Source organism: Lutra lutra, chromosome 1, assembly GCF_902655055.1.
Source record: "Lutra lutra chromosome 1, mLutLut1.2, whole genome shotgun sequence".
Taxonomy (NCBI): domain Eukaryota; kingdom Metazoa; phylum Chordata; class Mammalia; order Carnivora; family Mustelidae; genus Lutra; species Lutra lutra.
In genome coordinates, this window is record NC_062278.1 from 209,830,886 (window position 1) to 209,852,983 (window position 22,098).

The 22,098-nt window shown below is 49.4% G+C and overlaps 1 protein-coding gene across 2 annotated transcripts; it reads right to left on the reverse strand.

Annotated features, from left to right (window-relative positions):
- Nucleotides 1–63: 63 nt before the first annotated feature.
- Nucleotides 64–9,380, reverse strand: CCDC124 (coiled-coil domain containing 124). 2 transcript variants are annotated; one of them, XM_047697877.1, is made up of 6 exons: nt 9,208–9,380; nt 8,910–9,009; nt 4,918–5,087; nt 1,225–1,414; nt 606–720; nt 64–512 (listed from the first exon to the last, which is right to left on the reverse strand). In XM_047697877.1, exons 3-6 carry the CDS (start codon nt 5,074–5,076, stop codon nt 305–307), a joined length of 672 nt encoding a protein of 223 aa, XP_047553833.1. In that variant the 5' UTR covers nt 5,077–5,087; nt 8,910–9,009; nt 9,208–9,380; the 3' UTR covers nt 64–304. The 2 variants fall into 2 exon arrangements, with proteins under 2 accessions (XP_047553833.1, XP_047553825.1); XM_047697869.1 differs by lacking the exon at nt 8,910–9,009 and having other exon boundaries at nt 9,208–9,379.
- Between the last annotated feature and the right edge of the window lie 12,718 nt (nt 9,381–22,098).

The window sequence follows — 22,098 nt, forward strand, 5'->3', positions numbered from 1 at the left end:
GCATTCCAGCCCTCCTCTCCCCACCACCAACCTGCCGCCCACAGAGACTCCTAGAGCGCACTCTGCCTCACCGACTGCCTTTATTGGGCATCATTCCCAGGGCTCTGCGGGCGCAGGAAGGGGGTGGCGGGCATCACTCCAAGCGGGGACTCTCCAGCGGGAGGCATGACCTATGATGCCACGTAGCCCCCAAGACACTCGCCTCAGCCCCGGACCTCTCTGAAACCCACGCAGCTGACCCAGCAGGAGGGCGTGTGATGTCACGACCCTGACCGCCTGTGGGGCGGGTCCCCCAGTTCTGGGCTCACTTGGGGGCATTGAAGGTTACGGCCCGCTGGTTCATGGGGTTGTCTGGCGACCGCAGCCACTCCTTCTTGAGCAGCTGCTTCAGCTGCGACAGCCGCATGTTGGGGTTTTCTTGCTTGAGCCGCGGCAGCTGTGCCTCCTCGAAGGCAGTGAAGGCCGCCCGCATGCGGCGCTCTGGGTGCCGGTCCGCAGCCTCTTCTGCCACGCTAGGAGTAGACAAGGGCGTTAAGGGAGGGGCCTATGGGGGCGGTCCCGCCCCGACGCGTAGCCCCGCCCTGTGCCCAAGCCCCGCCCATTACCTGAGTACGGCAATGGCATCCTCAATGGTGCGTGCTTCCACGCTGCCCTCCTCCAGCACGCGGCGGTTCACATTCTCCTCCAGCGGCACCTCCAAGTGGCTCTTGGCTTTCTCGACTGAGGGTGGGAGGCAGCCAAGTGACAGAGACATACACAGAGACAGAGAGAGATAAGCAGGGATGCAAGATTCCAGAGAGATGACAGAAACACAGTGGGGGAAGAGGGGGGAGAGGAGAGGAGGCTGGCGGGCACAGAAGGATGGGGGAGCCCTCTAGCCCTCCCTGCCCCCTGCCCAGGGCACGCTGTCCTCTTACCTAGCCTGAAGCTGGGCACACAAGAGGTGCCCGACTCACGGCTGGTGTTTCCTCAGCCTCAAGGCACCTCATTAATGCCCTGAGGACCCCCTGGGGCACAAGCCAGCTCAGGTGCAAAGCAAGCAAATGTAGCCTGTGCGTGCCCATGCTCCCCGTGCTCAAAGCCAGACCCGCCAGGCCGCTGCCCACCCATGCTTCACCACAGCCCAGGCAGCTTCTCTGGGGCTGAGGAAGGGGCGCTAGACTCAGCCAGGGGCAGCCCCGCAGCCTGTCCTTTACTGGGTAAAAAGGCAGCTCCAGAGCCCACCTGGGTCCGGGGCTTCTTTGTGCTGGTGGTCTCGGCGGAGTGTCTCCTCGATCTGGGCCCGGGTGACCTTGCTGGGTGCAGACGCACGGGGGGCCTTGCCGCCCTTGAGCTTAGAGTCCTCCTCCTCCAGCAGGCGCTGTGTCTCCTTCTTGCGCTCAAGCTGCTCCAGGCGACGCTTCTCCTTCTCCTCCTGGGGGGAGGGGGTGATCAGGAGTCGACCCCCCCACTGGCACAGGTGGACCGAGGCCCTGCTATGTGCTAGACACTGTGCTATGCACAGGGGACACAGCTGGGGCCCCACGGGACTACCTGAGGGCTCCCAGCCTACGTGACTATGGGAACAACAGGGAACCCTGGCCACGGCAGGTGGGTGGGTGGTTCTTGAAGGAAAAGTGACACTTGGGCCGGAGGAGGAGCCAGCAAGGAGCTAGCTGGAGGACAGGAGCACAGGGAACCCTGGCCACGGCAGGTGGGTGGGTGGTTCTTGAAGGAAAAGTGACACCTGGGCCGGAGGAGGAGCCAGCAAGGAGCTAGCTGGAGGACAGGAGCGTCCTTGGCTGTGGGAATGCAGGTGCAAAGGCTGTGAAGCAGGAACCTCCTAGAGGGTGTTGTGGCTGGAGCAGGGAGGGGAAATGTAGGAGGAGGAGAGGTGGGGAGGAGACAGGAGCCAGGGAGGGTCTGAACACACTTGTTGGCTGGAGCAGGGGGTTCTGCCCTTAGGACAGTGTCCCCAGCCCAGTGTCACAAGGGACTGGTTCCGCCTTTGCTCCCCAGGGAGACCTTGATGCCATCTGGCCTACAGGACTTGCCCTTGGCCGCTGCCCCTCAACTACTCTAGGGGGCAGAGCCATGTTCTGGTTCATTTATAATGCAGGGCAGCCATAGGCTTGGAACATTCTGCCACCTCCCACTTGCACCCCCACAGGGCCCTGCAGCCTACGTACCCACTTGCCTATCCTCTGCCTGCAACTCTGCCACCTGATTTCCATGCCTTGAGGATGGTCCCCACTCCTTCAGCGCCCTCTGTGACACTCCTATAGTGGGACTAAGTGTCCCAGAAGATGACTCCATATGCCTGAGGATACCCCCTGGGCCTCTGACCTCTACCCTGCCTATCCAGTAGGAAAGTGGGGGAGAGGTTAAAGGTAGGGGCTCCCTTGGGGCTGCCTGGGTGGTTCAGTCGATTAAGCATCTGCCTTTGGTTCTGGTCATGATCCCAGGATCCTAGGTTCAAGCCCCACATCAGGCTCCCTGCTCAGCAGGGAGCCTGCTTCTCCCTCTGTTGCTGCTCCCCTGCTTCTGCTCTCTGTCAAATAAAGAAATAATCTTTAAAAAAAAGGTGGGAGGTTCTCACACCTGTGTCCAGCCCTCTCAGGCCAGGCCAGTGTGCTCTGATCCTCAGTTTAACCATCAATCAGAGATAATGTCCTCCCAAGGCCCCTGACCCCCGCATGGTGCTCATACAGCCCGTGTTCATTCAGTCCTGCCTTGACCTTGGCACTGGCTGCTCTCTCCTCCCAGCGCACCATTGTAGCCTCCTTCCCTGCTTCTTCTGGCTCCTCCTGAGCTCCTCGCTCTCTATTGGGCCCTTCCACCCCATGGCTTTTTCCTGTGTCCCACAAATTCCTGTTTCTCATCTTCTATGTGGTTTGTCCTGGAGGCAGTCCCTGGCCTGGGTTTTGAACAGCTGCCTCTGACCCCAGGCGCGGTACCCAGTAGGTGCTTAGTAAAAGTACGCTGAATGAATGCATGAATTCCCAAAAGGCTCCAATAACTCAGGAAAGACATGCGGCTTGTCGCCATCAGTCTCTAGGGACATGGGACTGAGGAGGGAATCAGAGCATTTATACTCTGACATTCAGCAAAATTTTTTTAAAAAGTCACTTGCCGTTTTTAAAAAAGAGCAATTAGCAGTTGGCAGTATCTGGTGACGGGAGATGTAAGTCTGCTTCGCAAAATACTCCAGAGCCGTAAGGAACGATTATATGAATAATTGACATGAAGCCCAGAGAGTCAGGTGCTCATCGCCCAGTTGCTTAATATGGAACAAGTGGAGACGAAACGCTGACTTCCAGGAGGTGCGATGAATTACAGCCCCATCCATGGCTGATGGTTGAGGACCAGGAGAAACATGGGTGTGGGACCCTATTTAGCTCAGGACATGGGCTTCAGGGTAGGATATCTGATGAAAAAGGTCTTTGGTGTCATGTGAGGGGAGGAGGTGTGTTACTTTTTAGTGCTTTGGAGTGAGCATGGATTTGCTTTTCTCTTTTAAAGATTTTTTTTTTCCTTTTTGTTTGCTGCTGTTGTTTAAGTTATGTTCAATGTGGGGCTTGAACTCGGGATCCTGAGATCAAGACCTGAACTGAGATCAAGAATCAGAGGCTTTAGGGGCACCTGGGTGACTCAGTCAGTTGAGCGTCTGCCTTCAGCTCAGGTCATGATCCCAGGATCCTGGGATCGAGCCCCGCATTGGGCTCCCTGCTCAGTGGAGATCCTGCTTCTCCCTCTCCTGCTCCCCCTGCTTGTGCTCTCTCTCTCTGTCAAATAAATAAATTTTACTTATTTTATATAAATTTTATTTATTTATCAGTTTGAGAGAGAGAGATCATGGGTGCTCGAGCAGGGGGAGGGGCAGAGGGAGAAACAGACTCCCCGCTGCGCAGTGAGCCTGACCTCTCCGGCTTTTCGCTCTGCATCATGGCTCTTTGGCAGACAATGCTTTTTGTCTTTTGGGTCTTCGACTTTCCTATATTGTTAAAATACTGATAGTAAAAAAGAAAATTTAAAGACCTCCATGGACCCAATGCAGCACAGGGCCTGAGGAGGGAACCAGTGACCAATGTCCAACTAAAAACAAGGCAGGATCCAGTCTCGCACAGGAAAGTGATAGGGAAAATTCACAAAAGTGCCCAGGTGCACCAGGAATTGGGCAAGCAGGGATGGCATGTCACCCCCGCTATTTTCTACCACTGTTAACAATCTGGACGAGAAGCTCTGACCAGCTCAGGGGACCAGGCAGCACAGCTATAAATGGGTCTCTGGCGCCACCTACTGGACCCAGCAAATCAGTACCAGCCCTGATCCACAACCCAGACACCAATTAGGTACCCATCAGAGGGCAGACAGTCACGCCTGCACTCTTCTGTGTTTTTACACACACCTGGAAGAGCCGGCGAGCCCTGGGGCCAGTAGGGTGGATCCAGGGGACCTATTACAGCAGTTCTTGGCACAGCTGACGTGGGGCTGGCTCATCATTTACTATGGGGCTGTCCAGTATCATGAAGTGTGCTGGGCAGCATGCCTGGCCCCCACCCACCAGATGCCAGTAGCACCTTCCACCCACTGGTTGTGACAATCCAAAATGTCTCCAGATGTGCCAAGTGTCCTCTGAGTGCAGAATCACTCCACAGTGAGAAGTGTCAATCTAGCCCAACCCTGACATTACATGAAGGACAAAGTAAGCCCACACGGGGCGGTGGATGCCTTCCCATTCCCTAAACATGCCAAGTTCTAGCCACCCCAGGGCCTTTGCACGAGCCTCTGCCTCCACCTCCCACCTTGCCCTTGCTCCATGTCCAGTGTCTCCTCACCCTTCAAGCCAAAGCCCCAGGGGCCTCTGGCCACCTTCTACCACATTTCCATGTTGACTGCCCACTTTAGCCTCAGGGCAGGAGCCTGGGAACCACCCACCTTGCGCTGTTCCTTCCTCATGACGTGTTTGTCCTCATCCTTCCAGTAGGCATCCTCCAGCTCCTTCTGTTTCCTGGCATCAGCTGCTGCCTTGGCCTCAGCCCTCCGTGCCCGGGCCGCTGCCGACTTGGTGTTCTCACCCTGGAACTTCTTGGGCATCCCTCAGCAGGCTGCAGGAGGAGGGCAGGGAACAGTGAGTAGGGGGCATCCACCCTTGGTACCCCCAGACTAACACCTGCAGTCAGGATCCCCTTGGAGCCTTGATGGCCTTGTCTGTAGAACGAGGGCTTCAGACTTCGTGATCTCCTTTTTAAAAAAATATATCAAGGGGCGCCTGGGTGGCTCAGTTGGTTAAGTGACAGCCGTCAGCACAGATCATGATCCCGGAGTCCGGGGATAGAGTCCCATATCCGGCTCCCCGCTCTGCAGGGAGTCGGCTTCTCCCTCTGCCCCTCCCCCACTTGTTCTCGCAATCTCTCTCAAATAAATTAAAATCTTTAAAAAATTTATTGAGGTAAAATGCACACAACAAAACCATGAACCCTTTTAAAGTGCACAATTTGGTGGCATTTAGAACATTCACAATATGCAACCATCACCTCTATCTAGTTCCAGAATATTCCTATCCCCCCAAAAAGGAAACCCCACACCCACAAGCAGTCACTCTCCCTTCCCCTCGCTTTCTGTCTCTAAGAATTTGCCTCTTTGGGACATTTCATATACATGGAATCATACACTCTTTCACTCAGTGTGATGTTTGCAAGGTTCATCTGTTTTTTAGCATGGGAGAGCTTCATTCCTTTTGATGGCTGAGTAATAGTCCACGTATAAACAGACCACATTTTGTTTATCCATCCAGCACTAATGGACATCTGGGTTGTTTCCATTTTTTGGCTTTTAGAGTCATGATTCTGGGGCCCCCTGGGGGCCAGTCTGTGTGTGGCCCCTCCGATGTTACCACTTATGAGGCTTCAGTCCCCAGAGCCCTGAGGCCAAGTCCTCCTCACCCGAGTAAGCAGTTGCTGTGAGCAGCTCCCAATGACCCAGCCTAGGCTTGCACAGCTGGCAACATGTGATGACTGGAAAGCTGCTGTCCAGCAGGCCCCTGGTCTGTGTGAGTCCCATGCTGGGTGCTGGGGAAGTGATGCACACAAATGGCAGACACCAACCCTTTGGAAGGACCAACTCCACAGAATGCCTCCAAAGCCTTAAATGTGGGAACTGCCCTTTTTCCCATTCAGAGCTGGGGGAGTCAAGGTACCTGGCCAGGTTGCCTAGCGCTGAGTCTAGGGTCTCACCTCCAAAGCCTGACTTCCAGGTGAGGAAGGGAAAGCTGTGCGGCCCAGGTACGTGCTTTCAGCTCTCTGGGCCTCAGTTTTCCTCATCTGGGAAATGGGCTGATGTCCCTGGTTGTTTGTTCCCCCTGAACATCTCCAGCTCCATTCCCTTAGGGAAACAGGCTCAGCATCCAAGAATGAAGGAGAAAGAACGGGGGGCCTCTCTGACTCAGGACCACCAGGTCACCCCATTCTAGTCTCCTAGCTGTGTGATTTGTGGGGCAGAGGGCTCCCACCTCACAGCCCCACTAGAAACTCTTCACATCAGCTCCCATTTGCACCGTTGTGCACACTGGGCTCAGGGCTTTCTACACAGTGTCTGAGTGAATTCTCCCAATGCTGGTGTGTGGCAGCAGGGCTGAGACCTAAAGGAGGCAGCCCTGTGAGGATGAAGAGATGGGACGTCTGGGCAGAGGGCACAGGATATGCAAAGACCTTGTGGCAGACCCTCAGTCCCAACTCTGTGATCCTAACCACCCCCCATCCCAGGGTCCCAGCTTCTGAGACCACTGGGGCCCCCCACTTCACATCAAGGGGTGGCCCCTTGGCCAGGTGGCCCATGCGGAGACTGAGGAGAGAGCCCCATGGGGCAGAGCAGGGCAAAGTCGGGGACCTCAGAGGACCCAGAAGACTCAGGGTTGAATCCTGGCTCTGCAATCACAGCCGAAGTGCTCCCTGAGCTGAGACATGAGGTGGATTCCAGTCCCTCCCCAGACAGGATGCATGAGCTGCCATGGGGGTCCACTAGCCTGATCTCGCACTTCCCCCAGGTGCTCCTTGGCCCCTAAATCAAGCATTTATTACTGAATGTCTACAGTATAGCTGACAGAACACTCCCACCCTGGATTCCCCAGGGGAGTGCCAAGAACTGGGAGTCACTATCTAAGTTACAGATTATGGAAACTCCCCACTCTACTCTCCCCGCACCTTCCACTCACTCTGAGTGGCAGCCACACCAGCCTCCCTGCCATTTTTCAAACATCCCAAGCAGGTTCTCGCTTCAGGGCCTTTGCACTTCCTCTGCCTGCCACCTGGCTGCTCCTCACTCCTCTTTTTACCCAGGTTTTAACTCCTATTTAAATTTCAGGGCCTAGCTCAGGTGTTGCTGCCTCCAGGAAGCCCTCCCTGAGACACCCTCTCTTAGACCACAAACTTCTCTCTGAGGCACTTGTTTGGCTTTATGTTGGTTCTATGTTCATTTATGTGATTATTTGACAAATGGCCATCTTTCTCAGCAGGCTGGGAGCTCTGTGAGGGCAAGGACTACCGTGGTCACTACTACGTTCCCAGTGCCCTATACAGCAGGAGCTCAATGAATGTTCTGAGCAAATGAACGAATAAGCATCTACTTCCAGAGCTCCCTCAGTATTTACTTCACACCTGGGTTGTGTCCAAGCTCAGCTCCTCCCTGTTCTTCCCACTCACCTCCCTCTCCAGCCTCTGAGCCTTTGCTCCTGCTGTTCCCTCACCTGATACACCCTGCCCCATTCCCTCCTCCTATGAAAATCCCGCCCACTCACAGGGATTCGGCCCCAGCGTCCTCTCCTCTCATGGCCCACTGCTTAAGAACCTCAACTTCATCCCAAAGCCTGACAGGACAATTTTGATCCTCTCTTCAGACTGGGACGAGATGTTGGTGTTCCCTCAATATTAATATGTTGAAGCCCTAACCCTCAGTGCGACTGTCTTTGGAGACAGGGCCAATGAGGAGGTGACAGAGATGAAGTGAAGTCATAAGGGCGGGGCCCTAATGGAATGGGGCTGGTGTTCCTCTAAGAGCAAAAGACACCAGAGCTTGCTCTCTTCCAAGTCAGGAAGACTGCCTGCACCAGGAACCAAACTGGCTGGCACTCTGATCTTAGACTTCCTAGCCTCCAGAACCGTAAGCAAATAAATTTCTGTTGTTTAAGTCACCCACTCTGTGGTATTTTTTTTTTTTTTAATAGCAGCCTGAGCTGACTAATACAGACAGGCTTTCTCCTCTGTGTGGTGGTAAATACTTGCTCACACACACTTTTGTCAGTCAGTAAACATGCACTGAGCACCTAGTATGTGTGGGACGCTGGGGGAAAGAGGCAGGACCGACGTGACTGCCAGGCTGGCTGGGAGATAGACGATAAGGGTGACAATTTGTCAACAGAACCGTAATGGGGACTTGCAGAGCGCTGGGGAAGCCCAGAGGGGGTTTCTGACCCAGCCTGGAGGCTAAGGGGTGTCAAAGGGCTTCCTGAAGGAGGTATCTAAGAAAAGACCTAAAAGTGTGAGGAGCTCGGAGCCCCCAGAAGTGTGGGGGAGGCAGGCTGGGAGGAGAGGATCTGTATTCCACGGTGATGAGAAGATGCGGAAGGCTTTTGAACCATGAAGCGCAGATCCGCGCTAAGAGCCCTCGGGTTGGTTGAGGAGGTGAACTGGAGGGGTGAGATATGTAGGAAACTTTGGCAGGAATCCGGGGAGTGCCTCTGGATGGTCGGGGGGGGGGGTGCATTTAGGAGGGAATCAAGACCCAAGTTGATTGGATGTCAAAGTAAAAGAACAGAAGATGGAAGTTCAACAGTCTCTTCCCAGAAGCCCTTCTGCTACCCTTTCTGAGCTCTCCCTGCCCGTCGTCCCTATCCCCGGCCCTGACCCCATTGCAAGAGGCTGGGGCATCCGTATCCAGCTCTGTTACCCCCAAGCCTGGAAAGTGCTCAGAGGCAGGACCGGAGCTGGCTGGCCTCGAACAGGACGCAATTCCCCCGGGTCTCAGTCGCCCGCTCTGGAAAATGGGTACAGCCACCCGCGAGGGCCCTCTAGACTGGGCACCGAAAGTGCCCCGTCTCTGAGCACCCCGCCTCCAGCCCTCCGGGGTGGGGGGTGCTCTCAGGCCTAGCCGCCCCGCCGCCGCCCGCCCCCCCGCCGCGTTGCACCCCGCCCCCCCGGACCCCGGCTCCGCCCGCGCCGCGGCCGCTCCTACCTCCTTCCCCCAGCTCCGGCCCGGTCGCGAATCCGTGACGCCACCGCGGGGCTTGCGCGCCGAACTCCCGGAGGCGCGCTCTGATTACGTCCCGGCGCCTGTCGCACTCTTGGAAATCCAGCTCTGGCCTCCAACCCAAGCCGAGGTTATCAGCCATTCCTTTTCCTCTTAGAGAAGAGGATATTTTATAAGCCCCCCCCTTTCTCTCGCTTCAGATGTTGGCGAACTATGAGGAGAGGGTAAAAACTTCAGTCGAGAATATCTCCCTTACCAAGATGGCCATTGCCCGGATGAAATATGGCCGCTTCCACTTCACACGTGGTCTGGCAGAGTCAGGCAGGAGTTGCCCGGCCACCAGGGTGCGCCAGAGCCCGCGGTCCACACGTGGTCCCTAGAACCCGCCAAGCTCAGAGGAATCCTCCTCAGTCTTTACTGTCGCTTTGCGCTTTGAAGGCGCTCTTCTAGTCCCCACTCTCTGCTTCTCACCTGCGAAGCTGGGGAGGGCGGGGACAGGACAAAAGGACAGAGAAATTAACACACTCTACCCTGTTCAGGTGGGGAAACCGGCAAAGGGAGACCGGCAACTGAGTTTAGCGAAAATGTAACCAACCGCAAGCAGCTCAGATTCCTAGCCAGTCCCTCCTGAGTTGCTGCACTCACCCACTCCCTCAAAACACATCTTGCTTATTTTACCCAACAATTAGCTTGGGGTGTTGGGGGGGGGTGCAAATTGTCGGAGGCATCTATTCTTCAGTTTCTAAGTTTACTGAGTAGGCTTAGTGTCCTCATCTGTAAAAATGTTAGTACAGATGTAGGAAACAGAGGCAGAAGAAAAATTATTAAATTTCTTTACCCACTGACAAGCCCTTAAAACACTGAATGACTCTCCTCTAGGGACTCAACTACCCCCAACCAGGATCCTGTAAGTCTACTCTAATGATTCCTTTGGAAACTTTATCTCTAAAGATTTTTTTTTTTTTTTGACAGATAGATCACAAGCAGGCAGAGAGACAGGCAGAGAGAGAGGAGGAAGCAGGCTCCCTGCTGAGCAGAGAGCCCGATGCGGGGCTCGATCCCAGGACTCTGAGATCATGACCTGAGCCGAAGGCAGTGGCTTAACCCACTGAGCCACCCAGGCGTCCCAACCTCCAAGATAATATTGACAATCATTCCCAAGCATATGGCCCACTGATAGATATCTAAAGGGCTCATGAAAAGGTTTTATTACTGGTAATGAATAACCTTTTCCCCAGACAATAGCTAGCCCCTCAAGGTCCTAGAAACCTTGCTTCCAAAATTCCTTAGAGACTTACATCATCCCTAATCCCCTCCCCAATTTACAAGTATATAATGGACCACTCCTCACATCCCTGGGGCAGCAGCTCTTCCTGGCCACGGGTCCTGTCCCCGTGCTTTAATAAACCACCATTTTGCACCAAAGATGTCTCAAGAATTCTTTCTTGGTCATTGGCTCCAGACCTCACCCCACTGAACCTCACCTATGTTCTAGAACTTCACCATTTGGCGCCCAAACGTGGGGCTGTGAGTCTTTACATTTGGTCTCTGAGCTTCGGTGCAAAATTGGTGAGTACTTCTCTCTACTTCCTTTAGTCTCATTTCAGGGGCTTTTCAAGGAGTATGGTCTTACTGGAACACTTGCATGTCGATTGCTCAGGCTGTAATCCTCTAGCCCGTGGCTACTCTACGGGGAGGAGAACATCTGCCTTTTGGCTAGAAGTCAGTACCCTGGCCGAAATGGTAATAAGACCCAGAAACTTGATGCCCTCTCTTTATTCCTGTTCTTATATAAAGTTGTCTGTCTTGGGCACAGGACAGCCACCTGAGTCACCAGGATGGTCGCCAATCTTAATACTTCTGTGTGAGTTTTCCTCCTGACTGATCTAATGTGATCCCCTCCACATCCCTGGTCTAGCCACTTCTGGCCGCGGGATCTCCATTGGGAGCCGGCCAAAACCAGTACCAGATTGAATTAAAATGCAACCGGGAACCGTTTCCTAGGGAAGTTGGCTGTAAGGACCACATGTGTTGGAATGTCGCATAGACCGTGATGGATTTCAGTCTTTACTGTATCTTGTCAGTGTCTTCTATAAAATACTTAAAGCTATGAAATTGGGTAATTTCCCCTTGCCAAAGTTTTCTAGTATTTCCATGGGTTAAAATGGCAAAACAGTATGCAATCTTTAGGACAGACAATGGCATGACATGGCACAGTGTTTTGGTCCATTCACCAGGCACCCATCAGCAGCCTAGGATGCGATGGGGAAGAGGAGGGACGCCGGCACCCTTCCAGGGCCTTTTACGGCAGGAACGCCTTCTGCAGAAGGCAGGATCGTGATCAATGTCAATGTCTTGAGGGACGCCTCTGGTCGCTTTTGACACATGGGAACCTCTGACATATCCTGCATGGGACACCACCCAGGCATCAGGGGGGATTTGGTAATGGACCTTCTTTACTTTTCTGGGAGCATGGCCTCAGTAGGCTTCTTCAGTTCCCAAGGACTCTACTTTGGGGTGCCTTTTTTTTTTAAGTGAATTCTTTTTTTTTTTTAAGATTTTATTTATTTATTTGACAGAGATCACAAGTAGGCAGAGAGGCAGACAGAGAGGGAGGGGTGGGGAGCAGGCTCCCTGCTGAGCAGAGAGCCCGATGCGGCCTCCATCCCAGGACCCTGGGATCATGACCTGAGCCGAAGGCAGAGGCTTTAACCCACTGAGCCACCCAGGCGCCCCCTTGGGGTGCCTTTTAACCCACTGGAAATAATTTGGATTACAAAACTTAGGAAAGGACTGAGGTTCTGTAACACTGCATGGCCTCAGTGGGATCTATCAGTGAAATCTCCTCTGCAGGAAACAGGGCAAATGGACCTAGGATGCCTTCATTGCTCTACACCAGGACCCCAATCTAAGGGCCTTTCGCAGAATGTGTTTGCCTGAATGAGTCAGCTAGTAAACTCCCTCCTGACATGTTGGATGATAATTATGTAGATAAGCCTTCTTCTAGTAAACCCAGGTTGCTGGAGGATACACAGACCATCTGTAGCAAAGGGGACTCTGAATTTCATCTCTCTGTTCCTCCTAATAGATGTGGGGCTTCTCCTTCACTCATTTCCCATGTTAATGGCTATAACTGGAGCCAACTGTGGTGAGTCTAACACGAGACAGAGACCGTAAGGAATATTCCCAAGCAGCTGCTGAAACTCCCTTTGTTTCAGGGAAATTCCCTGTGTTTTCTGGCCCGACATGGACTGCTTAACCCCTCCCTCCTTGTTGGTGGGAAAACATGGCGTCTGCTCCTCTGTTGGGGCTGATGAGCTCTAAAACCAGGAATCCTTTCTCTGCCTCCTGGAGGCACTGTGTTTCTTCTGTCACCCCCTCCTTCTGCACCAACTTGGGTGTGGCATGCGTGACTGGCCTCTAGACCATCCTCAGTGCTTCCTGCACCATGGCTCCTTCTCTCTTCACTGTCAAAGACCAAGAAGAGCACCCCCTGGACCTAACACCCCCCCCCCACTCCAGATCTCCCCACGTGTCTCAGGTACATATTCAAAATGGAGTGGGCCCAGGTGGAACGTAAATCAGTATTTGAACTAAGAGAAGTTTGTTGGTTTAATTAAGATAGACATGTCTTTTAAGTTATTAGCAGTAACGTGAAACTTCAAAGTTTACTGAAGGCCAAATAAGCTCATGTTATTTGTTAAAATCTGTTAGTAAAGAGATGACTAAACTGATGGTTGTCTGTCTCAAAGTTTTTTTGTTTTTTTTGTTTTTTTTTTTAAAGATTTTATTTATTTATTTGACAGACAGAGATCACAAGTAGGCAGAGAGGCCGGCAGAGAGAGAGGAGGAAGCAGGCTCCCCGCTGAGCAGAGAGCCCAATGTGGGGCTCGATCCCAGGACCATGGGATCATGACCTGAGCCAAAGGCAGAGGCTTTTTTTTTTTAACATTTTATTCATTTATTTGACAGAGAGAGATCACAAATAGGCAGAGAGGCAGGCAGAGAGAGAGGAGGAAGCAGGCTCTCCACGGGGCAGAGAGCCCGATGCGGGGCTCGATCCCAGGACTCTGGGATCATGACCTGAGCCGAAGGCAGAGGCTTCAACCCACTGAGCCACCCAGGCGCCCCTGTCTCAAAGTTTTAATGGGTAATTGCTGAGATGGCTTTCAAAGTCTTTGGTAACATGAAAGTTTAAAGTTTTGCTTGGATAACAAATAAAATTAAATTTGTTGGACATCTAGGTCTTTTCCAAATAGGATAAAGTGCTAAAGCATTGAGTACTGGATGTAGGTTTGTGCTGTTGACTTCTTACTGCAAAGAAACTAAGAATATTTAAGTCTGTTGGTAAACATGTGTTTCTAAGAGCACAAAATTCTGCTAAGTGTAACTAAGACTGATGGAAATAAGGGAAACAACTCTGTATGTGGAAAAGTAGAAGATATGTAAGAAACATTTAAATGGAAATGCATCTTGTTGAAGGTAAAAAAAAAAAAAAAAGGTAATTTTGTCCTAAATAAGATGGTTGTTTGGAAGGAAATGTCTTGGGACAAAACCTGAATGCAAAGGAAAGTTGTAGAAGGTTTGTGACGGGAAATCTTCAGAAAAGGAATTTTAGGTATGGTCAGGATGGACTAAGATTAAAGTGAATTTTTAAAAAGACACTGGTATAGAAAGTCTGCTTTCTCTCTGTTCAAAAAGGACAAAGTTTTCTTAGATTAATTGATCTGCTGTTAAGAAGGAAATGTAAATGGTTTTCTCTTTGCCTGCCCAGAAAAAACAGTTTCTATGTTTTGTTTTATCAGATTTTTTTTTAAGATTTTATTTACCCATTTGACAGAGATCACAAGTAGGCAGAGAGGCAGGCAGAGAGAGAGGGGGAAGCAGGCTCCCCTCAGAGCAAAGAGCCCGATGTGGGGCTCGATCCCAGGACCCTGGAATCATGACCTGAGCTGAAGGCAGAGGATTTAACCCACTGAGCCACCCAGGCACCCCTCAGATCTTTTTTTTTTTTTTTAAGATTTTATTCATTTATTTGACAGAGAGAGAGAGATCACAAGTAGGCAGAGAGGCAGGCAGAGAGAGAGGGGGAAGCAGTCTCCCCACTGAGCAGAGAGCCCTATGCAGGGCTCGATCCCAAGGTCCTGGGATCATGACCAGAGCGGAAGGCAGAGGCTTAACCCACTGAGTCACCCAGGCGCCCCTGTTTTATCAGATCTTTAACACCCCTAATCCTACTTAGGCATGTGCTTTAAAAGGTTTTAACAAACTTCCCCAAGATTTAAATCTTGAACAAAGTCTTGATTCTCTTGTAAAATGAGTTTTATCTTCAAGGAGATTCATATAAAGGACTTTCAGGACAAATAAAGGTATTAAATATATTAAACTAAAATGGGTAAGAATTTCCAGAACTAACTAAAGCTGCATTCAAACTAAACCAGAGGGGTGCCTGGGTGGCTCAGTGGGTTAAAGCCTCTGCCTTCAGCTCGGGTCATGATCCCAGGGTCCTGGGATCGAGCCCCACATTGGGCTCTCTGCTTGGCAGGAAGCCTGCTTCCTCCTCTCTCTCTGTCTGCCTCTCTGCCTACTTGTGATCTCTGTCTTTCAAATAAATAAATAAAATCTTAAAAAAAAAAACCATGTTGTTCAAGGGTCAGGTTGATATTGTTCATTATCAGGGTGTGGGATGTTTGGAGGTGGCAAAGCCAACACCTAGTGAGCCTTCCACTGGTAAAGAGTCAGGTTTAAAAAAAATAATACAAATTTTAAAAAGAGACTGGCTTGTCACACTTTCCTGGGAGCAGGAAGCCTCTTACTTCATGTTGACATAACTCAGAGATGTAGGTCAAGTGAATCGTTCCAGAACAAGCTAAATCTTCTGCAAGTGACTTTTGCCACAAACCAGGCACTCTTGCTACAGGGTGTGGCTCCCGGGGTCAGGGATTCTTGGCTTCTGTCATTGTGACACTCTATAGCTCATAACAGATACTCTTGTTCTCAATTAAGTATTGAGTGTCTACTTCGAGCCTGTGCTGGGAATCCAGTGACAAGTTAGACAGACATAGTCTCTGGTCTTCTGGAGCTCACAATCAGGAAGTCACACACACAAAAATATGATCCTAGCCATAGACAGAAGCTATTCCCCTTGTTGGAAGTGGGTTATGGAAGCCAGCAGACTGGGTGATCAAAGAGGCCTTCTCAGAGGAGGTGGCATTTAAGCAGAGGTGGGTGAAGAAAGGGAGAAAAAGGCATTCTGGGCAGAGGGATAGCGTGCGAAAGGCTGGGTGATGACTGTAGAGTGAGAGAGAAGCATGCTGACCCTGACCTTGGTCTGCTGGGAGTTGACACAGCATCCACAGCTAAGCCATGCTGTTCTCCTGTTGAACATAATCCTACAGAACATCAGTATCAGACAAGGTTGCTCTGGCCAGCTTGGAGTGAGATGAAAACAAGACCCCTCTGGTTGCTCTGACCACAGACAAAAATAAGGGCATGATCCAAACCACAAAAAGGGTCAAACCTCCCCAACAGTGTCCTGGGTAACATGTGTGACAGCTCCTTCTCACTAATCACAGCATTGGCCCCATTTGGTTCCCCTAACTCCTAGGTAAAAAGTGTCAAAATAAGTAGAGAATTGTCCCCACTTCCTTGAGCACCGCCCCCCTCAAGTCACCTAACATAGAGCCCAGCTTCATAACAAGCCCTTCTTACTGCCGTTTTCCCAGAAGGCTCCACAGAGCCTCACTGCAACAAGTCAATACACCTGACTTTGACTGCAGCTGTGTTTCTGGTGGGTTTTGGCTGAAGGGAGTCAACAGGGATGAGGGTCCTCCAAGACCCTTACTTCCCCTACCTGGGACCCTCCAAGAGCTCTTGGGAAGCATCGTTCCTTGCCTTTTCCACCTTCTGGCAGCCCCAGGCATCCCTCAGCTTGTGATCAATCTCTGCTTCCTTCTTCACCTGGCCTTCTCTTGTGTGTGTGTGTGTCTCTCTCTTTTTTTAAAGATTTTATTTATTTATTTGACAGACAGAGATCACAAGTAGGCAGAGAGGCAGGCAGAGAGAGAGAGAGGAAGCCGGCTCCCTGCCGAGCAGAGAGCCCGATGTGGGGATCGATCCCAGGACCCTGGGATCATCACCTGAGCCGAAGGCAGAGGTTTTAACCTGCTGAGCCACCCAGACGCCCCTCTTGTGTCTCTTATAAGGATGCTTGTCATTGTATTTAAGGCCCACCCTAAATACAGGATGGTCTCATCTTGAGACCCTTGCCTTAATCACACCTACAGAAGCCCTATTTCCAAATAAGGTCACAGTTGCAGTTCTGAGGGTCGGGATATGAACATACTTTGGGGGCCCACCACAACCCTTGAGGATTGTGGGTCCATGAGAGGAAGGGCCTGTTAGGAGAGAGAGGCCAAGGCCCAGTAAGTCACCCTTGACTCAGCACTGGTGGCTGAGGACTTGGGAAGGTCTCTCACACCTGCATCCTTTGGACAAACTTTTCACCATTCCGGGATCTTAAAGGGAAAAGAGAAAAGAGAGAACCCTCAAAGGTCATCTCCTCCAATCGATCCTATCTCTGTTTCTCTGCTTTTTTTAGCTCCATTTGCCTGGAGCCAAGGGGTGCATCCGGCCTCTGATGGATATCAGCCAGCCTCTAACAAAGTCCCAGAGACCCAAGTTTGCACATGAGCTATCCCTTCTCCATCAAAAGCTGCCCCTCTTTCAGACCAGGCACCCATGTCTTTCATATTTCCATCAGACTAACACGGACATGGCTCTTTCTGCTGGTACTGTCCCCACCAGAGACAATTTGGAATACAGTTTAAAACAGCAGTGGCCACTAAGGGGACTTTCATTGGACAGGGATCTAGAAACAGAAAGGGAAAAAAAAAAAAAAACTGTTACAAGGACAACCTCTGTTGCATCTGTCTAAATAGAGAATTTGGCCAAATATAGGAGATACCCCTTTGTTTGTTTCAGACCTCGGGGTGTTTGTAATAAGGGCTGACTCTACAATCTAGGGTCTGAGGAGGTTGTCAAGGACCCAAATTAATGTTTTTAACTGAGTGTAGTGACTCTGATTTGTGCGTGCATGTGCCAAATGAATTTTCCTCCACCAAAACTTCTCCCCCTAAGAATCCTAAAGGTCCTTTTCTGACAGTGGAAACGACAGGTCTGATGATGACTCCCCTCACTTCTTTCTTCTGTCTTCCTCCCTTTTCTCCTCACTTGGGAAACTTCAAAGCCGTTTTAATGGAAATAATGTTGTCTTTCTGTGCATATTCTTGAGAGTGTCTACTCCAGCAAATGGGACAAAAATGTCTAAAAGACACAAAACCCTGTCCATATGTGTTTTTAACAGTGTGGCAGACAATCATCCAAAGACGGAAACTACTGAGATGCCTATCAACAGATGAACGGATGAACGAAATGTGTTGCATCCGTAAAGGGGAATATTCTTCAGCCATAAAAAGGAATGAAGCTTGGGCTCCTACCACAGTGTGGAAGAACATTGAACACATCGTGAGGAGTGAGAGAAGGCAGACTCGAAAGGCCACACATTGTAGGAGCCGATGTATATGAAACATCCACAACAGGCCAATCCATAGAGATGGAGAACACACTGGTGGCTTCCAGAGGCTGGGGGAGAGGGAGGAGGAGTGGCCGCTCATGGGGTAGGGTCTCCTTTTGTGGGGATGGGAATGTTCTGGATCTAGACAGAGGTGATGGTTGTATTAAGTGCCACTGAATTTCTCCTTGACTTTGGCTCTGTCAGACCCTGAGTGCCTGGACTCTGGACCCACGGAACATCCAAGATAAGAAATTTCAGCTGCTAAATGTGTGGTCATCTGGTGTGGCAGCAATGGAAAAGGAATTCTTTCTTTTTCTTTCTTTCTTTCTTTCTTTCTTTCTTTCTTTCTTTCTTTCTTTTTAAAAAATATTTATTTATTTATTTGACAGACAGAGATCACAAGTAGGCAGAGAGGCAGGCAGAGAGAGAGAAAGAGGGAAGCAGGCTCCCTGCTGAGCAGAGAGCCCAATGCAGGGCTCCATCCCAGGACCCTGGGATCATGACCCAAGCCAAAGGCAGAGGCTTTAACACACTGAGCCATCCAGGTGCTCCGGAATTCCTTTTCTAAGTAAGAAAGATATTTCATGGTTTTTTAAATGTACAAAAGTACCTAAGGTCCTATTTTTCATGGTAGCTTTGTGACCAGTACAGGGAACCACTCTGTACTACTTTTGCAATTTCTTGTGGGTCTTTAATCATTTAAAAATTTAAAAATGGGGAAAAGAAGAACTTTTCTTTTTTTTTTTTTAAAGATTTTATTTATCTATTTGAGAGAGAAAGACACAGCGAGAGAGGGAACACAAGCAGGGGGAGTGGGAGAGGGAGAAGCAGGCTTCCTGCAGAGCAGGGAGCCTGATGCTGGGCTCGATCCCAGGACCCTTGAGATCATGAACTGAGCCAAAGGCAGAGGCTTAAGCCACTAAGCCACCCAGGTTCCCCTCTTCTTCTTCTTCTTTTTTTTAAATGTATTTATTTATTTGAGAGAGAGAATGAGAGAGAGCATGAAAAGGAGGAGGGTCAGGGAGAGAAGCAGACTCCCTGATGAGCAGGGAGCCTGATGTGGGACTCCATCCTGGAACTCCAGGATCATGACCTGAGCCGAAGGCAGTTGCTTAACCAACTGAGCCACCCAGGTGCCCTGAAAGACCTTTTCATAACCATGTCTGAGCACGGAGAAAAACAAGAACACCATACAAACCACAAAAATGGCCAAAAGTCCCCCTTCCTGGCTACCAGGAACAGCAGTCACTTATCACAGGTATAGCTGCAGCCTCACCCCATTCCTCCTGTCTCCTAAATAAAAATCAAGATGCCCAAACAGAGAGTCATTCCCCTCGTTCTGTTTGGGGCCAGTCCAGTGCAAAACTATCCTTCTTCGGACTCAATACAAACAAAAACCTTCTTGTCCCCATGGTGTGGGTCTCCCTTGTTGCGACAAGCCCATAATGGACACACCCATCGTGGTCCAACCAGAGCTTCTGCCAGAGACTGGCCAGCCCACTGAGAGAGGGTGCTGTGGACAAGCCTGCTGACCTGGGTCAGAGCCTGGAGTATGCTCAGAGGGACATGCTGGAAGGTTACTGTCCCTAAAATACCCAAATTCTAGGAATCTGACCCTTGAAGACTCTAGAACACTTTTTTCCTCCTAATTTGGAGTAAATTTTAAATCACATCCATTTTAACCATGTTTAAGTGAACAGTTCAGGGGCATTAGTCACATTCCATTATTTTGTGGTAATCACCAACCTCCATCCATAGAACTTTCTCCTTGTGTCAAACTGAAACTCTATCCCCATGAAACACTAACTCTCCCTGTTTCTTGGTTGGTCAAGTTAAAGGTTGGTAAATGTTGTTTATCTTTTTTTTTTTTTAAGAATTTTTATTTATTAACAGAGCGAGAAATCACAAGTAGGTAGAGAGGCAGGCCGACAGAGAGGGGGAAGCAAGCTCCCCACTGAGCAGAGAGCCTGATGTGGGGCTCGATCCCAGGACCCTGAGACCATGACCTGAGCTGAAGGCAGAGACTTAACCCACTGAGCCCCCCAGGTGCCCCTGTTGTTTATCTTTTTAAGGAACCAGCGTTGTTTCATTCATCTTTTCTATTGTCTTTTTAGTCTTTAGTAATTTATTTCCACCCTGAACTTTATGATTTCCTTCCTCCTCCTACTTTTAGCCTTTGTTTCTTCTTCTTTTTCTTGTTCCTTTAGGTGTTAAGTTAGATTGTTTATCTGTGATTTTTTTTTTTGGTTTGTTTTTTGAGGAGAGCCTGTATTGCTATTATCTTCCCTCTTAGAACCCCTTTGGCTGCATCCCATAGATTTTGGTACGTTGTATTTCTATCTTCATTTGTCTCTAGGTAATCTTTTTTTTTCCCCTTTGATTTATTTGATGACCTATCGTTTGTTCGTCTGCATCCTGTTGAATCTCCACATTTTTGTGGTTTTCCCAGTTTTCTTCTTGTAATTGATTTCTAGTTTTATAACATGGTGGTCAGAAGAGATACTTGATATGATTTCAGTCTTCTTGAATTTATGGAGATTTGCTTTGTGCCCTAACGTGTGATCTGGAATGTTCTGTATATGTGTGTTAAGTGCATCTGGTCTAATGTGTCATTCAAGGCCACTGTTTCCTTATTGGCTTTCTGTTGGAATGACCTATCCTGTGGTGTAAGGGAGGCATGAGCAGTGGGAAGGGGCTAAGGGAGAGAGACAGAGAGAAGAAGGCTCTCCACCGAGCAGGAAGCCTGAGGGACTCAATCCCAGGAGGACCCAGAGACCACAACCTGAGCCAAAGGCAGACATTTAACTGATTGAGCCACCCAGGTGCCCCATGCTCCTTGATTTCAAATTATACTACAAAGCTATAGTAATCAAAACAGTATGATGTTGACATAAAAACAGACACACAGCTCAATGGAACGGAATTGAGAGCCCAGAAATAAACCTATGCATATATGGACAGTTCATTTATGGAAAAAGAGCCAAGAACATTCAAAGGAGAAAGGAAATTCTCTTCAATCAATGGTTCTGGGGAAACTGGACATCCATATGCAGAAGAATAAAACTTAACCACTATCTTACACCATATACAAAAATTAACTCAAAATGGATTATTAAAGATTTGAATGTAAGAGCTGAAACCACAGAATTCCTAGAAGAAAATAAAAGTGGTAGACTCTTGACAGCTATCTTAGAAATATGTTTGTGGGGCTGACTCCAAAGGCAAGAGAAACAAAAGCAATAATAAATAAATTGGACTACATCAAACAACACAGCAAAGGAAACCATCATCAAAATGTGAAGGCAACCTAAGGGTCAGGAGAAGATATTTGTAAATCATATATTCAATAAAGGGTTAATTTCCAAAATTTATAGAGAACTCCTACAAGTCACCCATTAAAAAAAAAAAACCCTATTAAAAAATGGGCAGAGGATCTGAACAGATACTTTTCCAAAGAAGACATACAGATGGCCAACAGGCAATGAAAAGGTGCTCAATGATGTGGAAAATAAAGGCAAAAGAAAAAATTAAATTTTCTTTCTTTTTTTAAAATTTTATTTATTTATTTGACAGAGAGAGATCACAAGTAGGCAGAGAGGCAGGCAGAGAGAGAGAGAGGAGGAGGCAGGTTCCCTGCTGAGCAGAGAGCCCAATGTGGGGCTCGATCCCAGGACACTGGGACCATGACCTGAGCCGAAGGCAGAGGCTTTAACCCACTGAGCCACCCAGGCGCCCAAAATTAAATTTTCTTATACTTAGAGCCCATTAACAAGTCCTTGAAACAAGCAGAGTAACCTTCCTCTAGGAACTCAACTGCCTCAATGTTAATACTTGGCTGAGGACAAAACATTAACATTATCATTAATATTAACAATTATCCCCAATCTCCAGGATCCTGTAAGTCTCTAACATATAAAAATTCTTTTGGGGAAAAAAAATTCTTTGGAAACTTCCTTTTTCTCTACCCCACCCCCCAGGATATATATTACCATCCTCTAAACATATTCTGTATACATTCTGGTATACATCCGAAGGGTCTCCTGACTGAGTTTTTTACTAAACAAGTAATAAAGGACCTTTTCCTTTTTTTTTTTTAAAGATTTTATTTATTTGAAAAAAAAAAAGATTTTATTTATTTGAGATAGAGAGTGTATATGCAAGCATGAGCAGGGGAGAGACGCAGAAGGAGAGGGAGAAGCAGCTCTTGCTGAGCACGGAGCCCAGTACGGGGCTTAATCCGAGGACTCCGCAGTCATGACCTGAGTCAGAGACAGAAGTTTAATCGACTGAGCCACCAAGGC

Coding starts and splice junctions, on each gene's coding strand:
- CCDC124 (XM_047697877.1), bottom strand. CDS start 5,076: ATGCCCAAGAAGTTCCAGGGTGAGAACACCAAGTCGGCAGCGGCCCGG. Junction 721..1,224: donor CAAAGAAGCCCCGGACCCAG/GTGGGCTCTGGA, acceptor TCCCACCCTCAG/TCGAGAAAGCCAAGAGCCAC. Junction 513..605: donor GATGCCATTGCCGTACTCAG/GTAATGGGCGGG, acceptor GTCTACTCCTAG/CGTGGCAGAAGAGGCTGCGG.